The sequence below is a fragment of the Centruroides vittatus genome, unplaced genomic scaffold (genome assembly GCF_030686945.1).
Source record: "Centruroides vittatus isolate TY-2023 unplaced genomic scaffold, ASM3068694v2 scaffold_1444, whole genome shotgun sequence".
NCBI classification, from domain to species: Eukaryota; Metazoa; Arthropoda; class Arachnida; order Scorpiones; family Buthidae; genus Centruroides; species Centruroides vittatus.
The window spans coordinates 1,948,693-1,963,242 of NW_027122679.1; the positions used below are offsets into that span (position 1 = coordinate 1,948,693).

The 14,550-nt window shown below is 37.0% G+C and overlaps 2 protein-coding genes across 2 annotated transcripts in view; both read left to right on the forward strand.

Moving 5' to 3' along the window:
* The window catches only part of Moca-cyp (nuclear cyclophilin protein Moca-cyp), a 54,859-nt gene extending 46,908 nt beyond the window's left edge, over positions 1 to 7,951 (forward strand). The window contains exons 16-18 of the mRNA XM_067284695.1: positions 1,377 to 2,397; positions 7,050 to 7,117; positions 7,191 to 7,951. Coding sequence (XP_067140796.1) covers positions 1,377 to 2,397; positions 7,050 to 7,117; positions 7,191 to 7,776 — 1,675 coding nt within the window. The 3' untranslated portion in view covers positions 7,777 to 7,951. The remainder of the gene's footprint in view (positions 1 to 1,376; positions 2,398 to 7,049; positions 7,118 to 7,190) is intronic.
* The window catches only part of LOC136987102 (deoxyuridine 5'-triphosphate nucleotidohydrolase-like), a 359,911-nt gene that overhangs the window by 76,508 nt on the left and 268,853 nt on the right, over positions 1 to 14,550 (forward strand). The gene's annotated exons all lie outside the window — the stretch shown is intronic.

The following is a 14,550-nucleotide window of genomic DNA, read 5'->3' on the forward strand; positions in this document are numbered from 1 at the left end:
TCAGTTTTAAGAAAACCTAAATCTTATTTTTTAATTTTTTTTCTCTCTAGAAAATAATTGGCAAAATTGGCTTCTATAATTTTACTAATATTCCACTGTTGTTATCTATCAGGAAACTTACAATTTTATAAATTGTTTACTTGGACATAACTTATTAATAGGATTTTATACCAGTGTATTGGTTATCGACGCAAAGATGAGTTCAAAATCAGAAAAAACAAAAATTCTTTATTTTATCACCTGTAGTAATTTTTCTTGTACACATATCAAACATGCCCCTCTTCAGCAGTATTATTACGACATTCTAAAATACAATAAATAAGTAAAATATAATAGTGTAGATAACAATAGATTTCCCAATAATAAAAATTAAAAAAAAAATTTACATAGTTTTCGGAAACTAATTTTCTGTATGACCAAATTATATCTCAAAGTATTATTATAACCAAGTTGCATAATTTCATTTCGCTTTATTAAAAATCATAAAATTATATTTCTAAAATTACAAATTTAACATTATTTATAAACTTAATTTTGCTTCCAATGTAAGTTTATAAATATAGACCTAACCCTGGTCATCTTTGGTACATCATCTGGGTTAATCAATATAAGATGGAAGGCTCTGACCAAGTTGATTTTGGAAAATATTTAGGCTCCTCATAAATTTTGAGCAAAATCACGAATATGTGGCACTGGATAATGATTGGAAATAGTTATTCTGCTCAAGGTACAATAATGTCTGGTAGGTCTCCAATCATTAGGGCCCTTTGGCACCATATGGAGGGGAGAAGCCCAATTGGATTTTGATGGTTGGCATTGTGTGTTCGAATCCCCGCCTCACTACTCACGGTTAGCAGAGTGCAGTCTGAGGTTTAGCATATATGGGTGGTCCACATGTCTTGATATAATTCAGTGTTGTGCATGATCTTCTCTGAAAAAGGCTATGGGCAAGGTGAGTTATGGGAAGTCCTTGAGGCACTGAAGAATCAGGGTTTACAGTTTTGACTGATGTAGGTGGTCCTGTATAATATCTTCCCTGTGTAGTGAGGGATGTCAGCGTGCGGGTCGACCTGTAATCTGTTTCTGATGAGTTCAAAGTAGGCTAAAAGGTGCACCAGTTATAGGCTTTTAAACAATTCAACATGAATCATTCAATACCAATTTTTGAGTTTAACTAGCAGTATATCGTGATTGACAGCATCAAAAGCCTTTGTTAGATCTAAAGTAACTATATTAATTATAGTACTTTTGTCTAAATTTGGTATCAAATAAGTATGATAAGTATTTCAAACATGTAGAAATTTAATTTCATTTGAATACAATAATAGAATTTTTGTTTATATACAAATTAATAGTATTGTTGTTTTCCTTTTTAGTAGTCCTGAAGGTTATCCAGCCGAAAAGGAAACTAAACAAAAATCTCCAGACACTGTGAAACCTCCAAGACCTCCCAAAAAATCTAGTGAAACCTCCAGGTATAATAAAGAAGCTGATGGTAATAAAGATAACCAAATTGGTAGACCCAGAGATAGAAATTCCAGGCGACATCATTCCCCAGATTCTAGAAAATCTAAAAATAGAACAGAAATAGATTATTCTAGCAGAGATGACAATAAATCTAGAAGACGACAGAGTTCTAGAGAAAAGACTTCCAGATCAGATAGGAAGAGTTCACCTGATCATCATTCTAGAAGCAAATCCTACCATAAAGATAGTAAGCATTCTAGCAAAAGTAATAGAAGGAAAAGTGAGAGAGAGAGCGATAACAAATGTTCGGAAAAAGGCAAAACAACGCCCAAATCAAAGGAGAGACGTGGTCCAATATCATTTGAGTCAGAAGAAGAAGAAGAACTGTTCCAAGCAGAAAAGCACTCCCAAGAACAACCTGAGGCATCTAAGTCTCCCATTATATCTTCCGAAATTAAAAGTCCAAAAGCCTCTCCACAATTGGTTGATTCCCCCAAATATACTGTAGAAGTTCAAGAAACTCAAGGAGAAAATCAGCCAGAGATGAGCGAACATTATGTAAATAAAGGAAATGATGAAATAATGCCAGAGGCCGATGACAAAAATAAGCCTGAAGAATGTGAAGAGAAAGCAGAACCACCTCCTGAAAATGATACTAACTTAGAAGTAGAAAAGGAACAGACCGTAGAAGAAATACAAATGGAAAAGGGAGGTAACATAGAAGATATATTAAATTCTGGCAAACCAGATCGCTACGGTAATTCTCCTATGGAGATAGATTCAGAAGGCATAGTGGAATCACCAAAAAAAGAAGAAACCGTCCACCAACCATTGGAATTGCTTCTTCCCGAGAAAATTCCCTTGCCAGAAGAGCAATGTGCACCTTCGTCTTTGCCTTTGCCCTTCGTTGAACAAGACGAGAAGAAAGAGGTAAGTAGTTATTTAATTTCAGGCGTGTCCCATAAATACAGGTCCACCTAGTAAAATTAAGTTTTTAAAAAATTGTTCAAAGAAATGATATGTAATAATTATGTCAAGAATTAATTACTATAACAATTGCATTCCAACAAATATTTTTATTTAAAATTTAATAAATAAATTTATACAGTAAATTTTTCATTTTTTTAGTATCCCATAAATATAGGTCCAGTATGAAATTCTTTTTTAAATTACCAAATTTTATATAATTAATGCATATTTTTGCCACCAGAGAGTGCTAATTACTGATTTACAAATGGAAAAATTTGAAACAAATAAATTAACATTGAAAATTCACACAAAATATTAATCAATCATGCTATGTTCCAAGTAACTTTCAAACAGAAAAAAGGCTAATTAGGGCTTGGAAGGAATCTAGACTATCAAATAGACAAATTGCAATAAAACTCAAAAAGATCTCATAATTTAATTAACAGTTTTATACATCTAGGAGACGCATATGGTTCAAAAGGACAGTCCTTGAAAGTACAGTGAGACTTTGCTTAATGAGTATTTTGCATAACGAGTAAAACAAATGGTAAAATAATGACTCACTTAACAAGTGATGTTTCACATAACGAGTGATGAGGAGAGGGGAAGTCCTGGATTGTGCGCATACTCCATCAGTCTGTGTTTAGCACTCGTTCTGCTAGCATCTTACTGTCACTTGTGATCACATATTTCTCCAAACTTGTGTTCACACACTTTATGTATAAACATCAACAACCATAGTCCATTATATAATAAACACATCAAATGATATGTAAAGGCTATAATTAAATATTAGAAATTAATTAATTTGACTAGAGGTAGGCAGTTATCCTGCTATCTCGTATTAAATTTAATGACAAATTCCAAATTAAATTTTAGAAATGTCTAATTTAAAAATTAATTAATTATAATTATTAAATTCAATATGAGATGGAAGCATAACTGCCTACCTCTTGTCAAATTAATTAATTTCTAATATTTAATTATGCCAAATTCTTGGGCTATGTAAAGGCTATATCATTTGGTGTGTTTATCAGACATATTATCTGTGATTTTTTTTTTTTTTTTTTTTTTTTTTGTTTTCTGCAAATCCAATTTGCATTCCAGGTTGGTTCATTCCATGCTAGAAGAAAATATGATGATGATTCATGCTCCTTAACAATGTATATTGTATCATTTTTTTTGAATAAACATTATACATAAAATATTTGAGTATTTTTTTCAGCATGGAACGCATTATCGTATTTTACATTAATTCCTATGGGAAAAATTGTTTTGCTTAATGAGTGTTTTGCATTACGAGTAAGATTCTGGAATGAATTATGCTCGTTAAGCGAAATCCCACTGTAACTCCACGAATAAAACATTTAAAAGAAATTGGTAATAATTCATCATCTATAATCAAATTGCAGTAAGACCCAACATTCTGGTATCGAAATCAACAGTTTCCAGAATTGTAAAAACTTTTCTTACAAAGAAAAGAAAACCCACCCCTGCCTTAACTAATGCACACAAACAGAAGAGGTTAAAATGGTTTAAAGAAATAATGGATTGGAAAGAGGAATGGAGTGATGAAAAAAGTTTGATTTGGATGGCCTGGATGAATTGCAGTATTATTGTCATGGCTTAAGATGGGAAGAAGAGGTATTCAAAATGTCAAGAAGGTGGCAGTTATGCGATGATATGGGCATCATTTGGATGGAATGGAAGGTCTAATGTAACATTCATACAGGGTAGAATGAATGCAATTGACTATCAAGAAATGCTGGAGATACATCTCTTACCATAGGAGACCCAAAATGATCTTCCAACAGGACAATGCCTCAATACACAATGCCAAGTCTACCTATGAATTGTTTTTGAGTAATGGAGTGCACATTTTGGATTGGCCACCTTGCAGTTCTGATCTCAACCCCATTAAGAACCTGTGGGGAATGCTTGCTAGAGCTGTGTAAGCAGGAGGCAAGCATTATTCCACAGGAACTGAAGAATGCTTATAGTGGTTAAATAGGATAAAATTGAAAAAAAAAAACACTTACAAACTTTATATACACGATTTGGCATTGATTTGATTAATTAGATTTTGGCTCAAGGCAGTCATATTGTGCTTAAAAACTTTTTTAATCATATTTTGTTACTCTTATTTAATACTGGACTACTATATTCATGGGACACTAAAAATTTGGAAAATTAGTTGTATAAATTATTTATTGGAATACCAGGTTGTTCAATAAGTTTTGTTGTTCAATAAGAGATGGCGCTATTAGGTTTGTCATTTTATTACTCTAAAAATAGTACTACTTTTTTATAAACACGTGTGAAGTTTCATGTAGATCTGTCAACTCATTTCTATATTTGCAGCTGTTCAAAGTTGACGTGTCAGTGTATTTTTTTTACAATGGAAAAAATTGAATATCGTGCAGTGATAAAATTCTTATTTTTGGAAGGTGTAGCACCAAAACAAATTCATGAACGATTGGTAAAAGTGTATAAGGACTCTTCACCTTCAATTAGAACAGTAGAAAGATGGGTTGCTGAATTTAAACGTGGCCGTACAAGTTTCGAAGACGATCCACGTGAAGGACGTCCAAAAAGTGCATCAACACCAGAAATCGTAGCAAAAATACAGCATATGGTTTTGGAAGATCGTCGATTAACTGAGAGAGATTTAGCAGAAGCCCTAGGGATTTCATTAGGCAGTGTGAGCAATATTTTGGCTGATGTTTTGGGTTACAGAAAGCTGTGCGCACAATGGGTGCCGCATTCGCTAACTATGGAACAAAAACACATTCGAATGCAACTTTCTCAGCAACATTTGGAGCGTTTTAGAAAAAATAAAAAGGATTTTGTGCGTCGTTTCATTACTATGGATGAGACTTGGGTCTACCATCATGATCCTGAATCAAAACAAGAGGCTAAAGAGTGGTGTGAACCCGGTACTTCGGCTCCGAAGCGAGTTAGGGTCCAGAAATCGGCCAAAAAGGTGTTAGCATCAGTTTTTTAGGATGCAAAAGGAATTTTGTTTGTGGATTATCTCCAAACTGGTAAAACAATAAACTCAGACTATTATTGTAATCTTTTGGACCAACTGGATGTAAAAATTCGTGAGAAAAGACCTGGTTTACAGAAGAAAAAAAATCATTTTTCATCAAGATAACGCACCCTCTCATACAGCTCAAAAAACCATTGCGAAAATCAGTGAATTAAAATACGAATTGTTGCAACATCCTCCCTATTCGCCAGATTTAGCTCCCTCTGACTTCTGGCTGTTCTCACATCTTAAAAAATTCATGCGTGGGAAACGATTTTCATCGAACGAAGAGGTAATAGCAGCCATGGAAATGTATTTCGACAGTCTTCCGGATTCTCACTTCAGGGATGGAATCCATAAATTAGAAGATCACTGGAACAAGTGTATTGAAGTTCAGGGAAATTATATTGAATAATAAAATGTATTTCAAACCATAAAATTGTGTTTTTTTTTATCGAACGACAAAACTTATTGAACAACCTGGTATAACTTATGTAATAATTATGCTCCTATTCACACTCAGATTCTTCAATATTATAAAACCAACACATCTTATTACTGAGAAAGTTCATTTATTCGGTTAAACAAATGTTTTCAACCCATTCTATGGGCCATCATCAGGTTAAAGACATTTGAATCCACAGCGTTTCGAGCAACAAGTTCAAATTTAAATTATATTAGAACTTAAGTAATACAATAATACTGAATTACGTAAACCAAACATAAAGAAAAATAAATAAAAATAAATAAAAAATAAGCTAAAATAAAATACAAAATACATTAAATAAACATCCACATAATGTATAAACTTATAGTATTCTAAGTTTTTTCATTGAGTCTGTTGAATATACCATCCTATGAGTTCTTTCTGATTACATGCTTCCAGGCAGATGGTAAAATGGTTGCATCCTTATAGTTTAAACACTTTTCTGTTAAGCCAGATCTGTATATCTCACATTTCTCAGTTGTTGATGCCAGCACTGGTGAGTGTACTGGTGCAATAATTCTGGCTTCCTCCCATTTAACCATGGATCCATCTGTCTGCACTACTTTTGATAATGCAGTTGTGTATCGGCTTTTTGCTGCATCATATTTATGCTCTTTAAGCCTTTTGTTAAGGTTTGTAGTCCTGACTCCTATATATTCCTTGTCTATGTCCAAAAGGTCATTATATATGGTATTGCATACACTCCTGGCTGTTTGCTCTCTTTAACCTTATCCTTGTCATTTCTAAGTAATGTATGTAAGGTGAGAGCTCTTTTGTATATAATATTAGTGTTTTTGTAGTTCGCAATTTCTTTTATAACCAAGGATAGACTTTATTATATGTGAACTTCGTGATACCGCTGTTTCCATCATGATTTTTCATGTTCTTTCTGGGGTCCTTGTATGAGACAATTAGGCATTCTACAGTTCTTGACCAAATCCCAACTCTTTAGCTACTTCCTTATAGTAATAATTATGTCAACAATTAATTACTACTACATTTCTTTGAACAATTAATTATACTAGGTGGACCTATATTTATGGGATGCACCTTAGTAATTTTAAGATTCTTAAAGTTTACTTTCCCATCTCATAGGAGAAAATAGAAAAACCAGAAAGCAGTCAGATTAAATCCAAACCGGAGGACCTCAATAAAGACGAAAAGTTAGTATACATTGCTATTGTAATTTAAAAAGTGAATATCAATGTAATTAAATTGTTTGTGTTGTGGAAATAGAAAGGAAAAAAAGGAGAAACAGTTGACCGCCGAAAAGAAGAGTCACACCAGCAGACGTCACAGAAGTCGTTCCCGGAGTCGTAGCCAGGAAAAGTCTCCGTCACAAAAAAGTTCCGGTCGTGGCGGGCGGTCCTTCCGGCACAGGTCGCCCATTCGAAGACGTTCCAGATCCCGTTCTAGAAGTCAGAGTTATCGGAATGTGAGGAGGCGATCCAGATCGCCAGACAGGAGCCGCCGACGCTCCACCAGTCGCAATCGACCCACCAGAATCCGACAGCGTTCCAGAAGCAAGAGCAGATCCCACAGCCGCGACCGAGCTCTCCGCAACAGAGGCTGGAGAAGTCGTCAGGGTTTCGGATGGCGACGTACCCACTCTCGCTCCAAGTCTCGATCACGTTCCAGGTCGGTCCGGAGACGCAGCAGAGACCGGCGAAGACGAAGAAGCAGCAGCAGCAGTCGGAGTAGCAGAAGCAGCAGCAGCAGTAGCAGTCACAGTCGGAAGAAGAGCAAAAGCCACCGACCAAGAAGAGGTTCGACGTCTAGTGGTTCTGCCTCACGTTCTCACAGTTCACGTTCTTCCTCTTAATTGTTCCTTTGGTTATCGATTGTACAGACGAGGACCTTAATAGATAGTCTGCACGTCAACAAAACATTCGTTTATATAGAAAGCCATTTCACAATCATTTCTTCACATGTCTGTCTGTCCTGTATTTTGACGATGACTCTGCCATCACCATAAATAAAATTGGCTGTAAGAAGAATTTTCTGCATTTTCTTTAGGGGATACAAAATTATTTCAGGATGTTTATTCTGTCTAATAATTTGGATAGAAAGCAAAATGGAGTGACAGATTACAATTAAATTAAACTAACCTAATAGAAATACTAAAAAATACAAAAATCACCAAAAATGAAGCTTCAGTTTTTTAAAAGCTTAGTAAAATAAACCATGGCAACTCATAACCTAGGACTTTAAGACAACCTTTAAAGTAGGAGCCTTTGGCACAGAAACACCCACCCCATTGAAAGGGGTCTTTTGGAATATTTGTGCATTTGATGTAATATCCTCCATGGTTGCAACGGGCATCCCCTCGAGCCCCATTTATCGGTTATTTCTATGTGCAAGATTTGAAGGAAAGAACAAGACAAATGGAAGGAAAGGTAGTTTCTGCACCTCGGCAGCACGGAGATGCTTGTTGCCATTAAGCAGCAATTCCTTACTGCCAAGACTCCATCATTGCCACCGCCCAACCACCACACTTCTGCCCATTCCATATGCTGGAAATGGGTCCAAGAGACAGACATCACAATCATGGAGGACGTTGAAACGAGTGCAATGGTTGAACTCCCGAATATTCCAAAAAAACCCTTCCAATGATGGCAGGATTGACGACCCACTTGTGTGCCAAAGGGTCTTATTTTGAAGGTGATTAGGTGAGTATTTCCATATGTTTTCAGATAATTGTGGTATAGCACTGTAATGTAACTTTTGATTTCCTGCGTTTACCAATTTGTCATCTAGTGCATTGCTCTTAAGTTGTGCAAACCATATGAAGTGGTGGGCCAATAATTACATACAGCAATCAATCAAATGTATGATCAGTTTATTAAAATTAATGTTCAGTCATTCTTTAAGAATTTTAACTCTATTAATATTCAAGATTAGAGGTCAGATTTGCTTTAAGGTCTCCAATAGGAGACCTTAAAGCAAATCTGAACATGAACTGAACAAATAACACGAACTTTAAGTTATTGTATTTGTTTGAGGAAAATTTTTTCCTTCTTTGTAAGAGTTTAGTAACTACTGTCAATATCTTCTTCATCTTTGCCTTTTCCCATGTTTATATAGGGTTGGCGTTTCCTTCTTTAATATGTTTCCTCCATTTTTTCCTCTCAAGGGTGTCCTCTCTGATTCAAGTCTTCCACTTTATCTTTCCAATGCAGCCTTGGACTTCCTCTCTTCCTCCTTCCTTCCACTACCAGTTTTCTGACCCTCTTTCCAACATAATCTTCACTATTTCACCAAACTACCTCAACCTGCATTCTTGCATCTCCTGCTCAATTAACAGAACCTCTAGTAAATTCATTCCTTATTCTATCTTTCCTTGACACTCCACACATCCATCTCAACATTCTCATCCATCTTTCATTCTTGGGCTCTTCTGATTGCCCATATCTCAGCCCCATACAGCATTGCAGGTCTAACAACCGATTTGTACAATTTACCTTTCAGTTTTCAGTTAACTTTCTTGTCACCTAATACACCGCTCAACTTCCTCCAGTTCAACCATCCACAATGAATTCTACATTGCACTTCCAAGTTCAATCTTCCCCAATCTCGACAAAGGCCCCTAGATACTTAAAACTCGGAACCACAGGAAGTGGCACATTTTAGAATTTAATATACTGTAAATATATGAGATAACTTTTTGTAAAAACTACATGGTGTGGCAAGAATCTATTTTTGAAAACATTTTTATCATTCTCTTCAATGTTGGCTTGCTTTTGGTTAGAAAGTCAAAAATTTAAGGTTTGTAGACATAGGGTCATAAGGTGAAGGCTTATGCAGTTGCTGATGGTGTTTAGATTATTACAATGAAGATGGGATTTTGGAGAATGGTTGTATGGATGTCATAGAATTTAGTGAGGTCATTTAAACAATGAAGGGAAGTTTCGTTAACGTTGGGACAGTAAGTGCACTTGTTTATTTGATAAAGGTCACGCTTGTGAAGTGGTTGGTGATGAGCATGTTAGTCCGGGCACAAGTGTGGGTGCCGGGTGGCGTCATATATGATCTGAGGGGGGATAGAGATTGGATAGTCAAGAGTAATGGTCTTTTTTGTTATAGTTAGGCCAAGCAATATTTATGTCTGGTATTATCAATGTCGACAAAGTCTTCAGCAGTGGTGATAGTTAGGTATGTAGTATCGATTGAGGTGCTTTTAGCAAGGGTATCAGCTTTGTGATTGATGGGGATGCTGGTATGGGATTGGTGGTTAATGGCCTCTGCAACATTGCAGAGGCCATTAGCCACCAATATAGTAGGGGAAGAGTCAGAGAGATGCAAGAGAGTAGATAGGATGGATTTTGAATCTAGAAATGGAAATATTGGTGTGATTGGCAGGAGGATGGATGATTGCTTGAAGGATGGCGACTCCTTCAGATGTAAAAGTACTAGTCATCAGGTGGATTGTGAAGTGGGCATGATGATTGGAAGTAAAGTTGATATAACATGATTAGTGGTTTTGGAAGCCAATTTCTGTGCCAATAAGGTAGAGGTGAGGATTGGAGATGGACCAGGAGTCAAATAATATGGTGACAATGGGTGGGGAGATTGGGGGGCTTGGAAAGGAAGATCACTAAGGTGAATGGGTGTATTGATGGGTAAAACTGCATTGCGAGAGTTAGGGAGTAAGTCGTTGGGATGAATGTGATGATTCCTCAGCCATTACGGGGTGTGGTAAATATATGGTATCTTGATGAGGATCGCATAATTGGGGTGATGGCTGAGATTCCAGATGATGCTGAGGGGGTCAATATTGCAATGTTTGTGATAATTGACAAACTGTGTAATGAGATGTTTGTGATGACGGAGGGTAGTAGTTGGCAACATAGAAGGTAATGATGTTGGCAGTGCATTTGAGGAGGCCTAGGCTAAGTTCGATGTAACTTTGGCAGATAGATTTGAGTGACTTGGCTGACATTAAGGGAAATGATAGCTGGAATGATATATTCGAGGATGCTACCTATGGTGCTGTCTGTGATGGAGAGGTCATGAAGAATCCACCATGATTGTTATTGAAGAAGATTTTGAACATATTGAGTAATTTGTGGCATTTATTGTGGGATATAGGTGATGTGAGGGTTCCAGGAATGATGGGAATCAAGAAATAGACCAAGTATCTTGAAATGGCATAAAAAGTTGATTGTGGTGGCTTGAGATGGGAATGGTCATGATGGCACATTTCTGAGATTGGATATTGAGTCTGTTTGTTTCTGCCCAATTCTCCAGGGTGGAGAGAAAGGTGGACGTATGGTAATGAATAGACTTGGGACTCACTGTGGATGAGAACGGTGACATCATCTGGATACACATAAATGGAAATGAAGTCATTAAGCCAAGTTAAAGAGTGGTTGCAGAGGCAAAGGTGGATGAGTGTCATAAGTTTTATGAATGTTCATAGTGATGAGATTTATGTGGTGGTAATGGGAACAGAGGTAGTGAATATTGATCAGGAGGAGGGTGAGGAGATTTTTGGTGCCATGATATTGGAGACCTCTCGTGCTTGGGATAGACCAGTGATGAGTAGAAGCCAATTCATTCCAACAAGAGAGAATCATATGTTCCATGGTTTTGGTGTCAGTCAAAGTAAGTGTGATGGGGCAGTAGTTGGTTACTTTGGTTGGACCCTTACCAGGTTTGTGAACGATAGTAAGTTTCATGTCAGATGGGAGTTTGCCACTCTCCCAGAGAATGTTATACAAGACGAGAAGGTTTTCTTGACTGGATGGGCCTAGGGACTAGGGTGTGCATTTTGATGCCATCGTAGCCAGGAGATGTGTTTTTACCTTTGCAGATAGCCTTGCAAAGGTCTTCTAAGGAGAAAAGTTTATTATACTACTGATGGGAGTTGGGGGATGTGGAGAGGGAGAAGTGTTTTGCAAGAGCGGATGCTTAGGTGGACGGGTCAGTGATGGAGGAGTAATCATTGGAGAAGATGTTGATGGCTGGAGCCGGGTTTGTAGTGCTCTCAGGACTGTTAAAGATGTAGAAATGGTAGGGGAGGAAGAGGTGAGTTGTTAGTTGTTTTCAAGACTGGATTCAGTGTGAGTTTTTTCCCCCTTGTTAGTTGTGTTATTTTGTTCCATCTGGTCATTGCGTGCTTTGCACTTAAATTCCTCCCCAACTGTGAGACCTGACTACTTTGTGTGGTCAGGTTTGTATTTGAGTGTTATAGGTATATGAGTGTATAGGCTTCGATGATATTAGTGGTGTTAGGGGCACATTTGGCAGGAAGTTGTTTAAGACCAGGTTTCGTATTTGTGGTGGAGGTGTTAGTGGAAGAAGAAATAATAGATGGAGTGTGTTGTTCCGGGTGTTCTAATTTGTTAATCACGAATTCAAGGATTTTGATTTTGTTTAATGATGCCTTGTCAAATGGCGATAGATCGGTCAGTTATATAAGATTGACTTTCAATTTGGAATTTAGTCGGTTTGGTATTTACCACGGCAATGTTTTTTGTTTCTTGGGTGCGTCTGACTTTGCTGTATGGTCTTTGAGTGGATATTTTCTTGGATTTGCTTGATTTTATGACAGTCTTGGTGATGATAGAGGGAGCATTATGCATTATGTTTGCACCACGAGTCTAAAGATGGTTTTTTCTGTTTGGTAAAAATGGCAGGCAGTAGATGTATAGCCACATGACTCATTGCATTTATGCATGCAGTTTCTTCTCGAGTGCACAGTGGGGTATTGTAGCCTTCACCGCATTGTTTGCACTGAGTGGCACTCCTGCAGTATTTCTCAGTGGCCACAATGGCTGCATTTATTACATTGAGGAATATGCTGATATGGTCGGGTATACAAGTGTTAATGGTTGATTAGCTTTGTCTTTACTGCAACAGAAATGTGTTACAAAAATTAGAAGATGGCCATCTTTATGGAGGCCATCGTATTCGGCAGGAACACGTTTGATGGCGAAGGGGTGGCATAAGAGCCTCTTGCAAGATGGAATTTGATCAGGGAGTTCTCGACACAGTGTATCGAGAGGAGAGAAGGAAGGTAGGATTGTTCCACTTCAATGAATACACGTCCATTTTGGGTAACAGACGGCGTCGACTCCTTTATGAAGGTCGGGCAAGACTGCGGAGGGAATAATTCACAATTCGGATGCCGACCGTGGGGGGGGTGATTATTGGCGAATATGACTCGGCACGTGGGGTCAACAAGGCTAATTTGGCATAGATGACACCAATGGAAGGTGAAGTTAAAACGGTTCAGTGGTCTGGGGTGATTTGTCAGTCACGGACTGATGGCGAGGATGTATTTCCACGTGGTGCATGCAGGAGTTAGTTACGATCGTATGTGATGAGTTAGGGCTGTTTCATACTATGACCGACTGATCCGACCCAACCAATCCTATAATCGGCCCGACTAGTAGTAAAAGCATTCACATCTAGTACGATTATATGTCGGTGACCGATTCGTAAGAACCAATCGGAACGGGTGTTACAGATAAAAAACACTAGCTAATCATTGTAGGTTTTTCAATGTAAATACAAAACACGGCCGTCATAGAAAGCGATCGTGCATTTCAAATTGTTTTAAAACGTATTCAGAACTACAATTTCTGAATACAAATGAAATATGCTACTATTTATTGTCAGGCCGTATCTTTGGCAACAATATCAATCGGAATGTTTTATAAACAGCACAGAGGTTATAGACAGCTCTTTGATAAATGTTTCGATAGTAAAGTTTTAAAATTTGGGAGAAAAAAGTACATTACACTTTTAATAAGCTTAAGCAAATGTATCACTAAAAAACTGTTGAAGGTGTCAAACACTTCATGTCATAAATAAAGAGAACTGCAACAATTTTACTTAAGGCCGCCATACACGTTCAGGAAATCCTTTGAGGAATAATTGTGCAGGTCTGGCCTTGAGGAAATTCAGAATTTCCTGTCGCCCACACACGAGGAGGAAAATCTCTCAGTCAGTCGGCCGTGGCATCCGATGAAGACGTACTGGCTGTTCTTGGATGTTTATTGGCAACAAATTGTATTAAAACTCGCGGGAAAAAACATGTGCGTAGAAGTCTGTGTAAAGAGTAGTAGTAGTGGTTTGGGTAGCACCGATCACACAATTTTTCAAGAGAAATCTTTGGCTATAGATTCTGTTAAAAAGCATCAGTTACCAGCGAAAGATCAATGGCAAGTCGATTTTACTACGAAAAAAATTCACGGGTTAAATTTTATAGACGAGAAACCATCGGATATAACTGGTTGGATCGAACAGAGTAATTTACAAAACTTATTAAATTATTTCTCGACGTATAAAGAATTATTTTTATTTAAAGGTGGAGAGAGGGGGGGAAAGTCTTTTTAAAAACTGGGGCCACAGTTATTTAGACATCGAACTTCTTGGGTGACCGAGATCAGATAATAATAATAGAATGTTGCAAAAAGAACAATTCTTAATTGAACAAAAAATAGATATTTTCAAAATCAGTACGTTGTATAGATCGTACTGATTTTATGCAGAACACAAAATAAATGAGTAACAAATATAATTTAAATAATTATTATATTAAACTATTTTCCTATTTTACTTTGTCTTATTGTTAAAATATTTTAAGTTG